This window comes from Vigna radiata, unplaced genomic scaffold, assembly GCF_000741045.1.
Source record: "Vigna radiata var. radiata cultivar VC1973A unplaced genomic scaffold, Vradiata_ver6 scaffold_133, whole genome shotgun sequence".
Classification (NCBI taxonomy): Eukaryota; Viridiplantae; Streptophyta; class Magnoliopsida; order Fabales; family Fabaceae; genus Vigna; species Vigna radiata.
This window is the reverse complement of record NW_014543257.1, coordinates 590,583-609,028: the sequence shown is the minus strand read 5'-3', so window position 1 is coordinate 609,028 and position 18,446 is coordinate 590,583. Positions and strand designations below refer to the sequence as shown.

General features: G+C 33.9%; 1 protein-coding gene and 1 pseudogene across 2 annotated transcripts; both read left to right on the top strand.

Annotated features, from left to right (window-relative positions):
• The first annotated feature begins 1,095 nt into the window (after positions 1-1,095).
• LOC106753439 lies at positions 1,096-2,140 on the top strand (annotated as a pseudogene).
• A 2,522-nt stretch (positions 2,141-4,662) lies between these two features.
• Positions 4,663-8,157, top strand: LOC106753424 (hsp70 nucleotide exchange factor FES1). 2 transcript variants are annotated; one of them, XM_014635232.2, is made up of 6 exons: positions 4,664-4,941; positions 5,585-5,727; positions 5,851-5,901; positions 6,675-6,896; positions 6,985-7,087; positions 7,363-8,157. In XM_014635232.2, exons 1-6 carry the CDS (start codon positions 4,856-4,858, stop codon positions 7,928-7,930), a joined length of 1,173 nt encoding a protein of 390 aa, XP_014490718.1. In that variant the 5' UTR covers positions 4,664-4,855; the 3' UTR covers positions 7,931-8,157. The 2 variants fall into 2 exon arrangements, with proteins under 2 accessions (XP_022633250.1, XP_014490718.1); XM_022777529.1 differs by lacking the exon at positions 6,675-6,896 and having other exon boundaries at positions 4,663-4,941.
• Positions 8,158-18,446: the final 10,289 nt, after the last annotated feature.

Below are 18,446 nucleotides of genomic sequence, written 5' to 3'. Positions count from 1 at the left end.
CCTTGGCCTCCCTACAACCTTTAAAAAGTCCTTGTGATCATTATTGCATGTTTTTATTTTTTTAAAGTATGTAAATATTATAGTCTTCTTAAATATCAAAAGTGTTTACTTACGTGAGTATTTTGAGTGAAAACACAACCCAAAACACTTGAGTAAATTTTGGTGAAATAAATACATTTTAACTTGAGTAATATCTTTCATAGTTGATTTTCTTATAAATTCAAAAGATTAACTCATGTGTGAAAAATATAATTTTTCCATTTCTAGAAGATTGATTTGTTTCTAGTGATGTTCATTCATTTGGTCCAGTGTAGATATGGAATAAAAAGGTTTAAACCCTCCCTTGGTCCTAATATTTGTATGAAAATCTCAGTTCGGTCCTCATGTTTTTAACTGTCTCAATTGGGTCATATTTTTTTGTAAAAATGAGCACATTTTACCCTAACCGTTAACTGTTCTCAGACGATGTTAAATTTAGCTGAGCTGTAATTTTTTTTATTGACGTGGCATTGCGCATTAAATTAAATGGGTGATGTGTTTAAGAATCACCAAATCCACGTGGCGACGGTGGTTCTTCTTCACTCCAAGCACTAATCACCTTTCACCTATTCCGCTCCTCTTCTCCTCCGCCGACGGAGCGTCTCATCTCCATCGCCGCTTACACTCTCCCGTTCTTCAACTCCCTCCAGTACGGTCGTTACCTTCGGCGCAGTTCCCTAAGCTCGCCGTCCTCTTCGATCTAATCGTCCCCTTCCTTGCCTTCTACAGATCCATCCCCGACGATGTCGATGAACGCCTTCACACTGCAAACGATATCGCCGCTGCCTTCACCAGCCACCAAGACGCTGTTCGGACATCTCCTCATCAGCCCCAAAATGCAAGAACGAAACAGAACCACCTAAAATTGCGAGAGCGAAAATCCCAAAACCCAAATCAAACCCTAACCCCAAAACGCAATACCCATCTTCGAAACCACAAGAGAACACAAAATATGATTTTACCCTCTGCGTGCTTGAAGCTTGACGAAGTATTGATTTTTAGGTTAATTTCTATCATAAAATCTAGGATAGGTTGGGCTTGTTGTGGTTGAACAACATGAATTACAACTTGACTTGGATCTTTAACATTGATGCGGGGTTTTCCTATCTAGTGAGACTTCATTTTGCTGAGGTATCATCAAATATAACCAAGACTAATCAAAGAGTATTTGATATATTCCTCAATAATCAAACAACTACTCCCCAAGCTGATGTTATTGCCTGGGCAGAAGATTTTGACCTTTCACATTTTAATGGGGTGCCTGTGCATAAAGATTTTCTTGTCTTTATTCCCGATGCTGGAGAACCACAACAGGACCTGTGGCTTACATTGCATCCAGATCCAACTAACAAGCCCAAGTATTATGATGTTATATTGAATGGAGTGGAGATATTCAAAATTAGTGATTCTGCTGGAAATCTGGCAGGGACAAATCCTATTCCTCCCCCTATGCAAGATATAATTGACCCATCAACAACTAGAGCACATAATCATGGTAAATCAAAGAATCAGACAGGCATAATTGCAGGAGGTGTTGTTGTAGTACTTGTGATTAGGCTATTTGCTTTAGCTGCATCTCGTCGTCGTAGGCAAGGAAAGGATTCTGATGCAAGTGAAGGGCCATCTGGCTGGCTTCCACTTGCTCTTTACGGTCCTTCACACTCTGCAGTTTCTGCCAAGACCAACACAACAGGAAGTTATGCTTCCTCTCTCCCATCAAACCTTTGTCGTCATTTCTCATTTGCTGAAACCAAGTTTGCCATAAACAACTTTAATGAGGCTTTGCTTCTTGGTGTGGGAGGATTTGATAAGGTTTACAAGGGAGAAATTGATGGTGAAACAACCAAAGTAGCAATTAAAGGTGGGAATCCACTGTCTGAGCAGGGGGTGCATGAGTTCCAAACAGAGATTGAAATGCTCTCTAAACTTTGTCACCATCACCTTGTTTCTCTGATTGGATACTATGAAGAAAACACTGAAATGATCCTTGTTTATGGTCCTTGAGATATGCATTAGAGCTGCTCGGGGTTTACACTATCTACACACTAGAGCTAAACACACAATCATCCACCGTGATGTGAAGGCATTCTTGACATCCTGAAAGGCATTCTTGACTAAATCATTGATCCCTATCTAAAAGGCAAGATAGCTCCAGAATGCTTCAAGAAGTTTGTCGAGACTACGATGAAATGCGTGGTTGACCAAGGTATTATTAAACATAAATAATAATTGATATTTGTAAAATGTTTATATAATTAATTATATTTTATAACACATCACAACTCACTTGAAACCAAAAAAACATATTTGAAACTAATACAAACCAAAACACTCATATAATGGGTGAGAAAATGAATAAGTTGCACTTTCAGGCAAAAAATCCACCGTGTGTATAACAAAAGTGGGCATCATTTATTATAAATATAAGAAAGATGGATATATATATATATATATATATATATATATATATATATATATATATATATATATATATATATATATATATATATATATATTTAAGCATAGGATGAGAGTGTCATTAAAATTATAAAGTAGATGAATATTTATTTAAAAATTAACAAATAGAATATAGCATCACTAAAAAGGATAGTAAAGGACGAAATATCTAAAACAAAAGTTAATAATCCATTCGGCTTCTAGTGAACTTTTAGAAACTATATTTTGGATAATAGCCTATGATTTAAATTATCATAAATTTAAGTGTTGTGTTTGAATACTTGTAATTTGAAAATTAACTTTTATAAATTAAGCATGACATGATTGGGGATTATGATGGTAATGTGATTGACTCCAGAAGCAGGTGGCGTTTCAATGAGCATTGGAGGTAGAAGCTTTTCCTTTTTCGGCGAGGTCAGACTCGAGCTAGTTGAAGAGGTCTTTGTAGGAGGCGTGGAACTCCGGGATGACGCGGACGCGTTGGGACTTAAGGAGGAAAAATAGGAGCTACTTGAGGAGGGTGTGTTTGGGTTCGGAGGGATCGAGGTAGGAGAGGACTCTGTAGCCGTTAGGGATTTTGCAGATCAAGAGCTTGGTGGGCTTGGGGGGAGGTGACAGACACTGCTGGTGGTGGTTTCTCAGAAACGGAAGCTCTAATGAAGGGCACGTAATTGGAAGAGGGTTGAAGAATGGGAGAGTGTAAGCGGCGACGAAGATGAGACGCTCCGTCGGCAGAGGAGAAGAGGAGCGAAAAAGGTGAAAGGTGATCAGTGCTTGGAGTGAAGAAGAACCACCGTCGCCACATGGATTTGATGATTCTAAAACACATCACCCATTTAATTTAATGCACAATGCCACGTCAATAAAAAAAATTACAGCTCAGCTAAATTGAACGTTGTCTGAGAACAATTAACGGTTAGGGTAAAATGTGTTCATTTTTACAAAAAATATGACCCAATTGAGATAGTTGAAAACATGAGGACCAAACTGAGATTTTCATACAAATATTAGGACCAAGGGAGGGTTTAAACCGAATAAAAAGAATCCAGAACAAAGTTTTGAAATTACTCAATTTTATCTAAGAATGCAAAAAGATAAATGTAGGGCTGTGATGAATATATATATATATATATATATATATATATATATATATATGCTCATTTTAGTCTTAAGATATTGATTTAAATACAATTTGTGATAATTTAACTTATTGAGTTTGTGTAATAAAAAAAATGTAATTTTTAGTTGTTTTTGAATATTTTAATGGTTGTTAATGTAGCTAAAATTAACTTAAAATAGTTCAAGTGTAAAAATAAATTAGTAAAAATTAAAAAACACTTTCAGAAGGTTAAAATCAACAAATTCTGAAAAGCATCTATCCTACTTCCCTTACATTACTCATATACTCCCCTTTGTCACATGGACCACTCAAAACCTACTCCTACATAATGCTAATATGGAACTCTTAATTCAAAATGTATTTTCAAATTTAGAAATACATGTTTGAAATATCTTTTTGTATTTAAGACTGATTATCTGGTAAATATTTTGAAATTCTGAAATGTATTCTGAACTCAAAAATACATCCTAAAAATACAAAAGAATATTTTCAAAAGGGATGTTTTGGAAGTCATTTTTAGATTTAGAAATATACTATAGAACACTTGTTTCATTTTCTTATTGAATTTTGGATTGACTATCCTGGGATGCCGAGAATACTTTTAGTGTCACTAAATTTAAAATACAAAAGAATTTTCCAAAATAAGTATTTTGAAATTTATTTTCGAATTTGTAAATAATTTCTAAACATTCATTTTAAAAATTCTTTTTATATTTTGGATTGAATTTTTCTAAATATATTTAAAATTCAAAAATAACTTCCAGATCGTTTATTTTAAAATATATATTTTCATATTTTGGATTGAATGTTCTGAAACATATTTTCAGGATTTATAAATATATTTCGACATAATCAATTCAAAAAAATATAAAAAGTAAGAAGGTGTAAAATACAACTCTTATGGGAGTGCAGGTAGAAAAAAGAGTTGGGAGAAGAAAAAAGAGGTGTAGGAAGAAAAAACTACCTTTCCTTTTGAAAGTTATCACAATGTACTAAGGCCCATCATGACAGCGAACAAATCCTAGCAAAAAAAACACAGAACCCATTTGTGACATTTCAATTTCTCTTTCCCTTTCATGCGTTTTCACAACTTCCAGAATTGTGGAGACGCTTCTCGAATCCTTCCCACACGCGTTACTGAAACTATATATCTGAATCCTTCTACATTTCCTGTTCTTTAAACTTCTTGCTAAAATTCTACAAGGTTGCTTGGTTTCTTGTTTCTCTGTAATCGTTCAAATGGCTAAAGAAGGACCTAACTGGGATGGGTTACTCAAATGGAGCATTGCTAACTCCGACGGAACTGCCCCCACTCGCAATTTGAGGTCCGAAATTCAGTTTTCGATTCTTCTTTTCCTGTGTTGAGGTTGTGTTAGCCCTCTTTATGTTGGTTCGGTTTGATAGAACTGTTGGATTCTTATATTTGTTAGTTTTAGTTGCTGGAAAGCGCATACCCACGTTTCAAAATTTAATTTTTCCCTGAAAATATGGTTTTTAAACAATTAATTACGAGTAAGGAGGGTGGGGTTTCTAATCAGTGGGCCAGGGGTGTGATTCTCTAATTTGTTCATAATATTTTGTGAAATATTTTATTCGTGTGGTTGAATTTGAATTGGTGTTATTGCGTTCTGATTCTGTAAATATATGATTTATGCAGTAATAGTTTCTCTTCTTTGGGGTTGTAGACAGTGAAATATCTAGCCATTAGCGAAATTGTAATGTAATTGGAAATCAAATGTTGTATTGCAGAGACAGGAGTGCTCATAATATTCAGTAGACTGTGATTTGACTTTGTTAATTTTGTAATTGTGTAGCTAAGCAATATACAGAGTTTTTTCTTTCTTTGTATTTTTAGTTGCAAATTTGCATCCATTTGGGAGAAAGTGAGATTTTTTTAAATGCTTATTTATGAATATCGCCAACATTAGTCGACTTGGTTCTGATTTTGTGATTTTTATGATTCTGTAGTGAGGAGGATCGGAAATGGTTTATGGAAGCAATGCAAGCACAGACCATTGATGTTGTAAAACGTATGAAAGAGATCACACTTGTAATGCAAACTCCAGAAGAAGTCTTGAAAGAACAAGGAGTCACCGCTGCAGACATTGAAGGTATTTAACATTTACCAAAGTGCAAGACTAATTACAAATGAGTTGCCTTTCATTTTTAGTTAACGATTGGCTTAGAAGATATTTTCATGCTAACTCAGTGGCATCTAACTTGATTTCTTGCAGACTTGTTGGAAGAGTTGCAAGAGCATGTTGAGTCGATTGACATGGCCAATGGTAAGTTTTAAGGTTTTGAATGGTTATGAAAGTACTTAGTTCTCATGCTAAAGCTTGTTTATTTAGGTTTCCTAGGTGAATCGCCACTTTTTATGTATATCATGATTCAATTCGTCACATAGGCTTTTGGTAGCTCTGTCTGCAATATTTACTAGATGATGAAGTTTCCGAAAATTTGAGCAGCAGCTGTCAATGTGTTAGTATTAGGAACCAAGAATCGAAAACAGGGAGAAAAGAGATTTTGATTGACTAGAAGAATGAAATAAAATAGTAAAGCACTATGTCCTCCGTGTGTTTTCCCCTTTACAAAGAATTTTTCATTTCACAAAGAACTATGCTCAATCTAAAAATGAACCTCAAGTTAGTAATTAATTCATTGATATGCTAACTATTTTAACTGATATATCTTCGCTATATACTAAGAGTTAGATGAATATTAATCACTTGTTTTGAATTGTTATGTATTAGGTGTATTTGTTCTGCTTTCCAGTGGTCAAGACGTTTTTAATTGGAACGATTTTTGAGAATTGTTCATTCATAACTTCTCTCATTAGTTTAGTTGTGTCTATTCTTTTTTTTACAATTTGATCATGGAAATAGTTGGCATTGTTGCAACATGTTTTATTTTTTTTCCTACTATTAATGTACATTTTACCTGCTAGATTTTTTTCGCCGTATGTTGTTTATGATAATGGGTTGTTTAGTGGTTTTGTGTTTCTTTTGATTCAACTCCTGTATGTTTTACCTATTTCCTGCTATTATATGTTTCCCAGATCTCCATTCAATTGGTGGGTTGGTTCCTCTTCTTGGTTACTTAAAGAATTCTAATGCTAATATTCGAGCAAAGGCTGCTGATGTGGTGACCACAATAGTCCAGAATAATCCTAAAAGTCAACAACTTGTTATGGAAGCAAATGGCTTTGAACCTCTTATTTATAATTTCAGTTCAGATCCTGATGTGACTGTTAGAACTAAAGCGCTGGGTGCAATATCTTGTATGTGCTACTATGCTTTGGATCATGATATTTTGTTTCCTTGGAATGGAATGATACTGATATTTCTGTTTTTGCAACAACATGACAGCACTAATTCGGCACAACAAATCTGGTATCACTGCGTTTCGCTTGGCAAATGGTTATGCGGCCTTGAAAGATGCACTAACCTCTGAAAATGTGCGATTTCAAAGGTAACAAAACATTTTGAGAGGTTTACAGTTGTTGCTTTGTCACCTTTGTCATTATTATTGATGCTCTATTAAATATGTTTTTCGTGTCAAACTATTATAAAAAAATTGTGTAGTCTCTGAACTAAATTATAAACTAGTCGTGAAGGATATTTTACCTCATGTTTATTTTTTAATTTGTTTTTACCTTTACTTATTGATTAAATAGCCTTTTAAAATATACTATCAAACATCTGTTACAGTTTAATTTTTGTGGCTGAATTCTAACTATCTTCCAGGAAAGCTCTAAACTTGATCCATTACCTGTTGCATGAAAACAATTCAGATTGCAACATTGTGAACGAGCTTGGATTTCCTAGAATGTTCATGCACCTTGCCTCAAGTGAAGATTCAGATGTCAGAGAAGCTGCCCTTAGGAGTCTTCTCGAGCTTGCTCATAATACAAAAGACCGCAGTGTGGAAGACAGTGAGAAAATGAAGCAACTTCTTCAAGAAAGAATAAACAATATCAGTTTAATGTCAGCTGAGGACCTTGGTGTAGTGAGGGAGGAGAGACAGCTTGTGGATTCCCTGTGGAGCTCTTGCTTCAACGAGCCATCTTCTCTTCGAGAGAAAGGTCTGCTTGTGCTTCCTGGGGAAGACAACCCCCCTCCAGATGTTGCAAGCAAATATTTTGAGTCTCCTCTTCGATCTTCAACTGTGAACCCATCTTCCAATAATGACTCTAAAAAGGAAAAGAGAGAGACCCCTTTGCTTCTAGGGTCAGGTCCTTCATCTGCAGACAGTAACAATGCAGTTAGTTCCAATAGAGAAGCAGATGCTAGGTCACGGACAGATGCTAGATGATGAAATGAACGCTTAAATGTGTTTGTTATGGATTTTTATCCCATGCTTTCTATATATCTTTAACATACAATAGTAATTTCTTTCTTCAACAGACTATGTTTCTTTTTTGTCCTACCTTTCTCACCTCGGATTGGTCTTCCGTTGAATATCTATGATGTTGATGATGTTATGATGTGACTATAACTAGCTTTCATTGTGGGTTCTTAATGCGTGATTTCAGTGATGAACCCTGTTTAATACTGTTGTAGTTGATATGTTTAGTTCCAAGGCTATTTGACAGTTGGTCAAAAGTTGAGGATTGTGAGTTTTCGTAATTCTGGCCCTTCGGATAAATAATTGTTCCTAGAAAATCATTAGTTTTTATGATTTTCGCAACTCTTGTCAACTCTAAACAATTAGAAATGGCAAGTTGGAGATTTCTAAGGAAAGCAATTAATCACAGTTGAGATTGATTAATTATAAAGTTGAGGTCTCTTAAAGACCAACTTTATACTATAGGTCCAACTCTGATTCGCGATTAAGAAAATATGCTACAAGCAATACAAACTTGTTCTCATACAAAGGATGGAAAAGCCTTTTCACATAGGCTTATCTCTGTTTACTTTCTTAGATTTCTAAAATCATAAAAACCTTTCCTCTCACCTCACTTGCTATTATATACAAACTTCCTCTGACCTAACTATCAACTACCCGCTAACTACGTCTTATATTTAGACTTCATTCAATAATACACCTTCCATTTCCTCATTATTTCCATGCCTATCATTATCCTTGGTCTTCAAGGTTGAAATCTTGAAACTGCTTCTTAATGGTAGAAATATTTTTTCATGTGGTTGTGTCATTTCTCCTCCTTGTCACTATTAGTCGTATAGTTCTTTTGTCCAAAATCTGATTTGGAAAGCAAACCGAAACATGACCCTCTGTTAGTTCTTTCTCAATAGAATGATTCCCAACAGCCAACTTTAATTGAGAAATATGAAAAATCATATGGATGTGAGCCTCTTCCGTGAGTTTAAAAAAGCCATTGTTCCAATTTTTTTAGGACAATGAAAGGACCGCAATATCGTGCTGACAATTTTGAATGTATACGAGCAGACATAGATGTCTGTCTATGGGGACGGATTTTTAGGTAGACAAATCTCCAAATTTGATCTACGATGGTTCTCTTTGGTGGTTGGCAAACTTGGACATTTGTTCTGTAATCAAATGAAACTTGAGTTAGTTAAGGGCCACTGCTTCCACAATCATCTCACCTGGTATGAATATGGCCAAGGTGGAGGAGATCTTACAACAACCTAAATGGTTTACACCTAGTTGTTATTGAAAATTAGTGTTATACTAGTACTTTGTCCAAGGAATAAAATCTATCCAAGATTTAGGTTGTTATGAGCTAAAACAATGTAAGTATGTTTCCAAAGTCCTATTTAAGACTTTTGTTTGACCATCCAATTTTGGGTGATAGGTAACACTCATGTTGAGCGTTGTATCATATTGAGTATATGCAAATTGCACATGATATCACATTATTCATTTGAAATCATTATATGTACTTTAATTTGTATACTATTATATATTTATATACTGTTTTCAAGGATATAAATGGGGCTCTTATGTACACTGTGATAAATATTATATTTCTCAATTGATATAGTGTTACATTGCTTAATAATAGGAAGAGCATCGTATTCTTCAATGGTTTGTAATGATTTCATTTTGATGTCTCTTTTAGTACTTTATTTCCATGTTACTTGTTATGCCATTTTTTGCTAATGTCCAAAGGGAGAGGGTAACTGGAACACATATTTCTTGTTGTGCATCATCAAAAAAGGGAGAAATTGTTGACAGGGAAGTTGTATTTAGCTAAACCCATTTCATATATGAGTTTTTGATGATGAACAAAAGAAATGTTTGTGTATCATCGAAAAAGGGAGAGATTGTTGATAGGGGAGCCGTATTTAGCTAAACTCATCTCACATATGAGTTTTTAATGATGAGCAAAAGAAATGTTTTATAGTTTCTTGCACAACAAATGGCAAAATAGTTGATTGATCTTTACTCTGTGTGTGCTTGAAATGATTGGTATATGCATTCATTGTATGAAATGAATCATAAGTTGAAACATATAGCACTTTGTATATATGGAAGAAATAATCAATTAAATTGTTTATACAATCGATTAAATTTCGTCATATTTCAGTATATGCTTAACAAGGGAAAATCAACTATGATTTAACCGATTACATTGGTTGTATAATCGATCAAAACACGTTGTTATGCCATGTGTTTGTTGAGTGCATTGATGTGTTTAGAATGGAAAATGTTTTCAAATTTGCTTAAGTATGAAACTTAACCGATTACATAAGTTTCATAATCGGTTAAAACTGTTTACATTGTGAAAATCATTTTCACTAAAAGCCATAACTGCCTATAACAATCATATTTGTTTGTTATTGGCTTGTATATTTTACATAATCGATTGCATGCGCCATCTAATATGTTAAAATTGAAACAGGTGTAAGACTATTAAAGCAGAAGGAAAAACTTAACAGATTATATTATGTGCTTAATCGATTACATTGCGTCAGCGCGAGATAACTCTATAAATAGACGCATTATGCGCTGCTTAATAAGAATTAATGATCTTACACATTCATAATTGACTTGTTTACTAAGTATTGATTGCAGGAGCATCCTAGACTTCTTGGAGAATCAAAATTATTCATTTGGAAGGAAATTCATCAAGATTTTTGCAAGATAGCTGTTCTTACACATTGCTAATCATATTCTGCACTTGAGATGTACTCTATAAGGATCAATATCTACCTACAATCAAGAGGATTGTTGTTGAGATTGTTGATAAGGGAAGTACTGGTTTAGCTGAACCTTAATCTCACAGTGCTCTAGTTGCTCTGGTTTTTTATGATGACAACATATGTTTTGTTATGTGTTACATGTCCCATTCTTTATTGTGGATAAAATCTAAATGAACATGTTTGTGCTGTTTCTGATATATGTATGCATATTCACTAATTTTATACTTGATACATATCTTTGATTGCATTACATATGTTTATGAAAAGGAAAACCACATACACTTTGATAAACTCATAATGTGTGACAAATTTGCAAGTTTTAAATCGACTTCATTATAAAGAAAATCGATTAAAACTCGTGACTTTGCACAGATTTTCAAAAGCAGTTCTATGAGTGATTTTACATTGAAATGATTTTCAAATTGAGCTGAAGTGTCTTAGTCGACTACATGCGCATTAGATCCGACTTAGTTAGTTATTTGATTTGAAATTCTGTTAATGCTTGTGTACAGTAACGACTATATTTCAACTGTTTGTTAAAGCATTAATTGATAGTCAACTGTATTAATTGCAAAATCAATTTGGTTGTTAAGATTGCTACTTATTTGCTTATTTGTTATAACTGTCTGGTGACAGTCGACTTTATTAGTAGCACAGTCGACTACAGAAGCGTCTAATATATAGAAAACTATAAATAGCTGATTACAGAAATGAAGGAAGACTTTTGGTTGAACTGACATTTTCATTTGTTATTTTCAGATTGAGATCCTTTAATTAAGTGCTCCAAGAACTCATCAAGAAGACTATGGTGATCTTTATTTGAGGAGATTCTGAAGGAGGAGAATTTTGTGCTTTCTGGTTCATCACATTATACACGTGGTGTTCATCTGTTGATCAAGATTTTTATCAATCTTTGGAAAGATTGTTGTTGTTGTCCTGCTAGGATTGCAGGGGTAAACTCGTGGAGTTCTGTACACTTTGAGGATTGTTCAAAATGGGTTGAAGATTGCAGAAGAGGAGGATATCTTGCTGTAGATCTTTGTGTTGCTGCCTATATTTTGGTTAGAGAGTTAGAGAGATGTTTTATATTTTTAACGTAGAAGTCTCTATAAAAGCCTTGTTGTAAAAGCCTTGACCATTATAGTGCATTTGCTTCCTGGTTGTGGAAGGACACTGGATGTAAGCATTGAGGCTGAACCAGTATAAAAATCTGCGTTTGATTTCTTTATCCTTACACTTTTACATTAAGTCGACTTAACTGTTTATGTAGTCAACTTTACATTTCCGCTGCACTTAAAATTTTCATTCCTTGCGATTCAAGAAACTTTGTAAAGGTTTATACTTTGTGAAAAGGATTTTGAAAAGAAATTGATTTTTAAACCTCACCAATTCACCCCCCCCCCCTTCCTCTTGGTGTTGAAACTGAGTCATCTTGTTTCCAACAATTGTGTTCCTTGTTGCTGTTAGCCAGGGAGAGAACGTGTGTGTTCTACATATTAGAGTTGGGATTGCTCTAATGTTACAGAAAGCTAGAATTGCTTTCTGGGTTGTGAGATTGTGAGGTGATTCACATCTTGTACTATAAGAGATATTGAGTTGAGGAAGGAAAGTGCATTGAGAGGGGAGTTCTCTGTATTCTTGCTTATATAACTGATGGAAGAGCCTCCAAGGAGATGACGAATGTGCGTGTTGGGAGACCCTTCAAAGCTTCCTCTAGAGATGAACGCAGTGGAATATGAAGAAAATGATGATGAAGCTCTAAATTGAGAGCGGAATTAGAGAAGAACTCAAGAAACTACGGTTAAACGGTGGAAAACCCTAGAACGGTGAGGAATCACTAAACTAACCGATTAATCGGTGGGAATGGTGTTTTAAACGGTGAAAATGGAAGATCCAAGGGAGGAGAAGTGTTTAATCGGTCAAAACGCTAGATCAATCGGTTAAAATGAAGGAAATGACAAGGACAACGAGGATCTAAAACTAGAAAAGTGATTCCATGAGGTGAATCACAAAGATGAAGGCTCGAGGTTGATGAACAGCGGAGCGACATAGTGAAAATGGCTGAGGCAAGGAGAAATGAAAAAGAAACCTGTAATGAAGAACTGTGGCTGGAGAAGATGATCTTTCGAGAGAGGAAATTGCTCTCGAGGAGGGAGACACGATAGTGAAAAGTGATAATGAGATACGGCTCTTTCCGCGAAGGAAAATGATGCGCTGATGATGTGGCAACAGAGGAGCTGATGTGCAGAAGATGTGGAGGACAATTTGTGGTGCAGCATGGAAGAGAGAATTAATGGAAGCATGGTGGAAAAATGGAAAATGGAGAAATGGAAGAGTGTGCTTGGAAGGTGGCTAGAGCGAATCCCTAGGACTCTCTAGCCTTGACTTTCAAGAGAGAATTAATTCTGGAGTTCAGAAATTCAATTCTCATTCATCTCAAAAGTCCCTATTACAAGAGAGGAGTTGGGTATTTATAGTAACTCATGCTCCTTGCGAGCTAAGATACGTATACAATGAAATGTAAAAATACAAAAAGAGAACACTAAGAAAGGTACGCCAGGCAGGATTCCATCAATAACTTTATATTATAGTGGTTCCCTTCAACTAAGGTTTGAAAATCAAACACTCTCAAGTGACAATAATAATGACACATGCACTATCATTGTCACGTGACACAACCATGATTTGACATGTGACAACTTTTGTTTTCAAAAAATAATTAAAATAATAAAAATTTGGAATTACATCAATTGACATGTGACACGTACAAAATGTTAAGGCAAGATCGTTTAAAGAAACTAAACTGTCTATATTTTCTTGTTTTGAAGTTTAACAAATAATGTTAAATGAAATAAGCGGTTATGAAAACAAATTGTTTATTAAGTTGTTTTGTGAAAATAACATTTTCTAGCATATATTATTGGTGTCGAGGTCGCACCCGACTCAAATTGAATGTGCAAATTAAATGTAGTGTACTAGGCAATGATTCTTAGGTCGTCTCTTAAGGACCAATTTTGGTTCCTCCAAAGGATCAAACACGTAGTGTGGGTGGATGGGGAGTTGAGTAGTTTTACGAATTGAAATTAACAACATAAATGACTTATAATAAACAACAATTAAAAACAGGTTGGTCCCTAGTTCAATTACAATGCTTCCTATCCTTGATTAACAATAAATTACCTGCTCCTCTCACCCCTAATCCAACACAAACCAATCAACTAAGCGAAGATTAATCCAGTTTTCATAAAAGCGAATTAAGCAAATACAATGCACATATTTAATCAACTATGTGCCAAACAGATTAAGCAATTGCAGGTCTAATCGACAAAGTAGAAATTAAATGTATACAAATCAAACTACTAAGCACGAACCCAATTTGAAAAGCACAAAACAAATTATATGATGCAAGGTAAGAAGAACGGAATCACAATGACATCACAATAATCTTAATGAAGCAATGCAATCTCTCTAATTACCAACCCAGCAGATTTCAAGCTTTCATTAAAAATGAAATTCAAATTGAGAAGAAAACGAAATGTAATTCATTCATTGATTAAGGTCTAAAAATACATGGCAAAGAAAAACGTAAAATAAGCAAAACGAAATGGAGAAAACCAAAGTAAGAAAAATGAAAGAGAGAAACTTAAAAGCAAAAATGATTAAGTAAAAGAAGAGAAACGAGCAAGACAGTAAAACGAAATTTAAGTTAAACTTGAAACGAATTCAGAAACAGAGGAATGAACAAAATAGAGAAAAACGAAAAAAACCTAAACCCCAACAGCCTCCTCACGTCCAAGCAGAATGGAATGGGTGTTTCTATGTTTTTGAAGCTAATAACTAAAGTGTGGTTTCATGGGAACTCAACCCTAGGCCAACCAAGTCAACCCCACAATTGGGCTTTACCCTGATAGTCTAAAATGGGCCCAAAAAGTCAAAAGTTTGACCCAACAATACAAAAACAAATTAAAAACAAAATTACAAACTAAATAAAAATAAAACACTAAGGTGGAAAATGGTAAATGATGTGGCAGCCCTCTTGAAGTCCTAATTATAATTCCAAAATTTGCCCTGAAAATAATAATGGGAAAAATTAAGATTAGATAATTCAAATTAATTAAAATATGAATTACTAGTCAAATTAAGCTGAAATAACAAAATTGAGAAAATAATGGACAGTTAAACACAATTCAATAATTAAATTCGGTGCGGAAAGCTAAGTGTATAGGACAAAATAATGATTCCTCAATCATCTTAGAGAAAATTTTTAACGAACAACTTCTAACAAAAGGAAACATCTAAGTATACGCTTAACAAAACATTGAAGCTTAAATTTTTATATCTAAATAGTTTTGAACAGAAAAGCAATTAAAGAAAAAAAATCATCTAGGAAAAGCTCGTTAAAAGATGTAATAAAACTTACAAACAGTTTTATAAAGTAAGCGCTTAACGTGTTATATCGTCTTAAGATCATATATTAAACACTTTTCTTCCTAAACTATGTTTCTATCAATGAGCTGACGTATGTCAAAAGGTTTTAAACATGTAATATGCCTAAATGATTTTCAACATTTAAAATATTTATTGCATGTACATTTGCTTGTATGTTTTGTTCTCTTTATCTGTGCAAATCATGAAAGTACAAGATGTTTATTCAAATTCTTACACAAGATCGATAAAGACGTTAAGACATAGGAAGACATTCTGGAAATGTTTCCTTAAAGCTTCAAGCTCTACAGAATCGTACAAGTTACTTTTGTCAAAGCTCCGATAAAGCATAATAGTTCTGCAACGTTTACCTAAGTTTGGTTGCCTATACCTAAAAAGGCTATGAATTCTACATGAAATTCACCTATCAGTCTAATGGATCTTTTTTGAAGAAGGTTGTATAAATGATGGAATAACAGAAAAAAAGAAGATAAACAAGCTTGATATTACATTGTCTCTCTTTCTCTACATCGTCTAATCATTTCGTTTAGGGTGTGCTCACTTGGGGGTGATTGGGGGAGAGTGATTGAGTGGATTTGAGGGGATTTGAGGGTAATTTTTGTTGTTGTTTATTTGAGTGAATTTGGAGGTAAACGAGAGTGGATTTTGAAGTAAAGTTTGTGAGAATTGGTGTATGATTTAGTTTATATGACAGATTATAAAAATTTACTTCAAAATCCACTCTCATTTACCTTCAAATTCACTCAAATAAACAACAAAAAAAATTATCCTCAAATCTCCTCAAATCCACTCAGTCACTCTCTCCCAATCACCCCCAAGTGAACACACCCTTAAAGAGAAAATCTTTATAAGTCTTTCATATTTACTTTTTATTGAAAATTTATTCTCTCTATGAGAGTTATCAAATTTGTATATTGATTAAAAATCTTTTTTGGTTGTTTTGTAAATTCATAAGTGAATTAAAATACTTAGAACTTAGCTCGGTTGAGTTAAACAATCTAGTCAGATGATTAGTGCTGAGACGGAAAGTGTTGATACTCGTAAAAAAGAAATGGTGAAACTCGTGTAACCTTTGTTAAAAATTAGTGAAACCTTTTAAAAGGTGTGAAAGAAAAGCTGAACCTAACTCAAATTAAAACAAACTAGTATAAAAATAGTGTTATTACTTTAGGTTATAAACATTTTCCTAAATGTTATTTTAAATGCAAAAGTCATTATATATTAACTTGCACAAAGTTTTTAAAACACTTTTCAAATTCCATTTTATAATATTTTCGTGTGTTTCGTTTTCAAAAGGTTTAAATACCTTTTTAGTCCCCAAGTTGAGGGTTGAATTTCTGTTTTGTACCCGTTTTTAAAAATGAAGTTATTTGATTCCCATGTTACGAATTTTGTAAGAATTCAGTCCCTTCCGTTAAATTGACACTAACAGCGTTAATTTCGTCTGACGTGGAACACTTTTTCCTCTCCCTCTCCCCTGCATTTTGTAACACCCAGCTTTTTCTCTCTTCTCTCTTCTCATTCAACCACCCAACTTCTTCCTTTGAATATATGTCTCTTCTATCCTTTACTGTTCAGCTTTTTTTTCTGCAATATTCAGCTTTTTCTCTCTCTTCCAATGTCCTTTTTTTCTTCTGCTATAAATTGATAAGCATGGATGGATTCTTCAACCAACATATCCATGGAACCCATTTCTCGTCGAATTCTTCAACTAGCCTGACTGTGAGCTTCTTCTGCAGTAGCTCGTCGAATTCCTCCTTCAACTTGGCCTGCTTCTCCTCGAGGCTCCGGCACCGATCCGCTAGAGCTCGGAACGCTGTAGGAACATTAAAAATAATTCTGACATAGGAATTGAGGTTGATGTCCTGCTGGCTCGAAACAGTTCGAATGAAAGTCACATGAAAAGGCACCATATTTCCATTTATAGGCAAGAGAACTGTTTCGTTCTTCTGATCAATCTGAATCATCATTTCTCTGGGAGGGGGAAGGTCATTTATGTTCTTTTAGGCCAAAAGTTATGTTGAAGCCCTTGCAGACGAACAACTATCTCATTGAAAGAGTATGCTACATCCTTGAGTGTTTTTGAGCTTATAGAAGTCACAACTTTCGTCTTATCTTTGTTGATGATGACGGTGTCAGCAAGTAGCAGGGAGAAATGTTTGTTCTTTGACTTACTCTTCTCAATTTGTAAATTCTGAAAGTTAGTGCCATGCATGAGAGACCCTGCAAAAGAACGTCTCCATGGGGAATGGTAAGGGTGGTAGTCGTTTTCTGGTGGAAAGGCTAGCCATGCACTGTGTAGGTGTTGATGCTTCAGAACGGTTTTATCTTTCCTTATTTTTTTCATCTTATTTCTTACATTTGTGATGTTTTTATCTCTCAACTGCATCACAATCTTTTTAATCTTAGGTTTTAATCCACTTTTTGTACTATATACTATAATTTTGTTAATACTAACAATTTCAGTGTGTCATACTCCACATTTTTTATATTCTTTGTGCATGTTTTTAAAAAATAATAATTCAATTTCACCTTTAAACATGCAAATTAAAAAATATAGGAAGTATTTTTAATCAAAATAAAATATAGAATATAGTAAATATACAACATTAGCTAAAATAAAATTTTATTTTCGTTATCTTCGTGTTTGGAATACACATACATATGGTGTGTTAAGTCTACTTAACATTTAGCAATGGATTTTTTTAATACATATAAAGAAGTTTTTTTTTTCTTAATATGTTACAAAATGGGGATAAAGCGCATTATATGCTTCAACAAATGAAATGATAACGAGAATACCACAAGTTATTATTATATATGTTTGTAAATCACTCTCCATAATTATATATGTCAACAAAATATTATAATGACTTTTAACGTTATTATTTTCTCTTAAATTTAAAAAAATCATGTTAAATTCGTAAATTTTGTGATGCAGCTATTTTAGACATGTTTGAAATTTTATAATGATGATTTTGTGTAAAAATACTTTTCCAGAGCTACATGACAAATCTTGTTTCATCATATTCAATTATTTAACTTAAAATATTAAGAAAAGTGTATTATTTTCTTTTTCAATTGCACATAGACATAATGATTGTATAATGTGACAGAAAGAGCAGAAATTAATCCTAGAAGAGAGAGAAAAAGGTAGTAGGTAATTAATGTAAGAGAATTAGAAAAGAGAGAGAGAAAAGGGTGGCAAATGGCAAAAGGAGTAGAAGAGTGAGAAAAAAGTGTAGTCACTTAATTGT

Excerpts from the sequence above, each read along its gene's own strand:
- LOC106753424 (XM_014635232.2), top strand. The coding sequence starts at position 4,856 with ATGGCTAAAGAAGGACCTAACTGGGATGGGTTACTCAAATGGAGCATT. Across the intron at positions 4,942-5,584 it reads GCCCCCACTCGCAATTTGAG|TGAGGAGGATCGGAAATGGT; the intron begins GTCCGAAATTCA and ends ATGATTCTGTAG. Across the intron at positions 6,897-6,984 it reads AGCGCTGGGTGCAATATCTT|CACTAATTCGGCACAACAAA; the intron begins GTATGTGCTACT and ends ACAACATGACAG.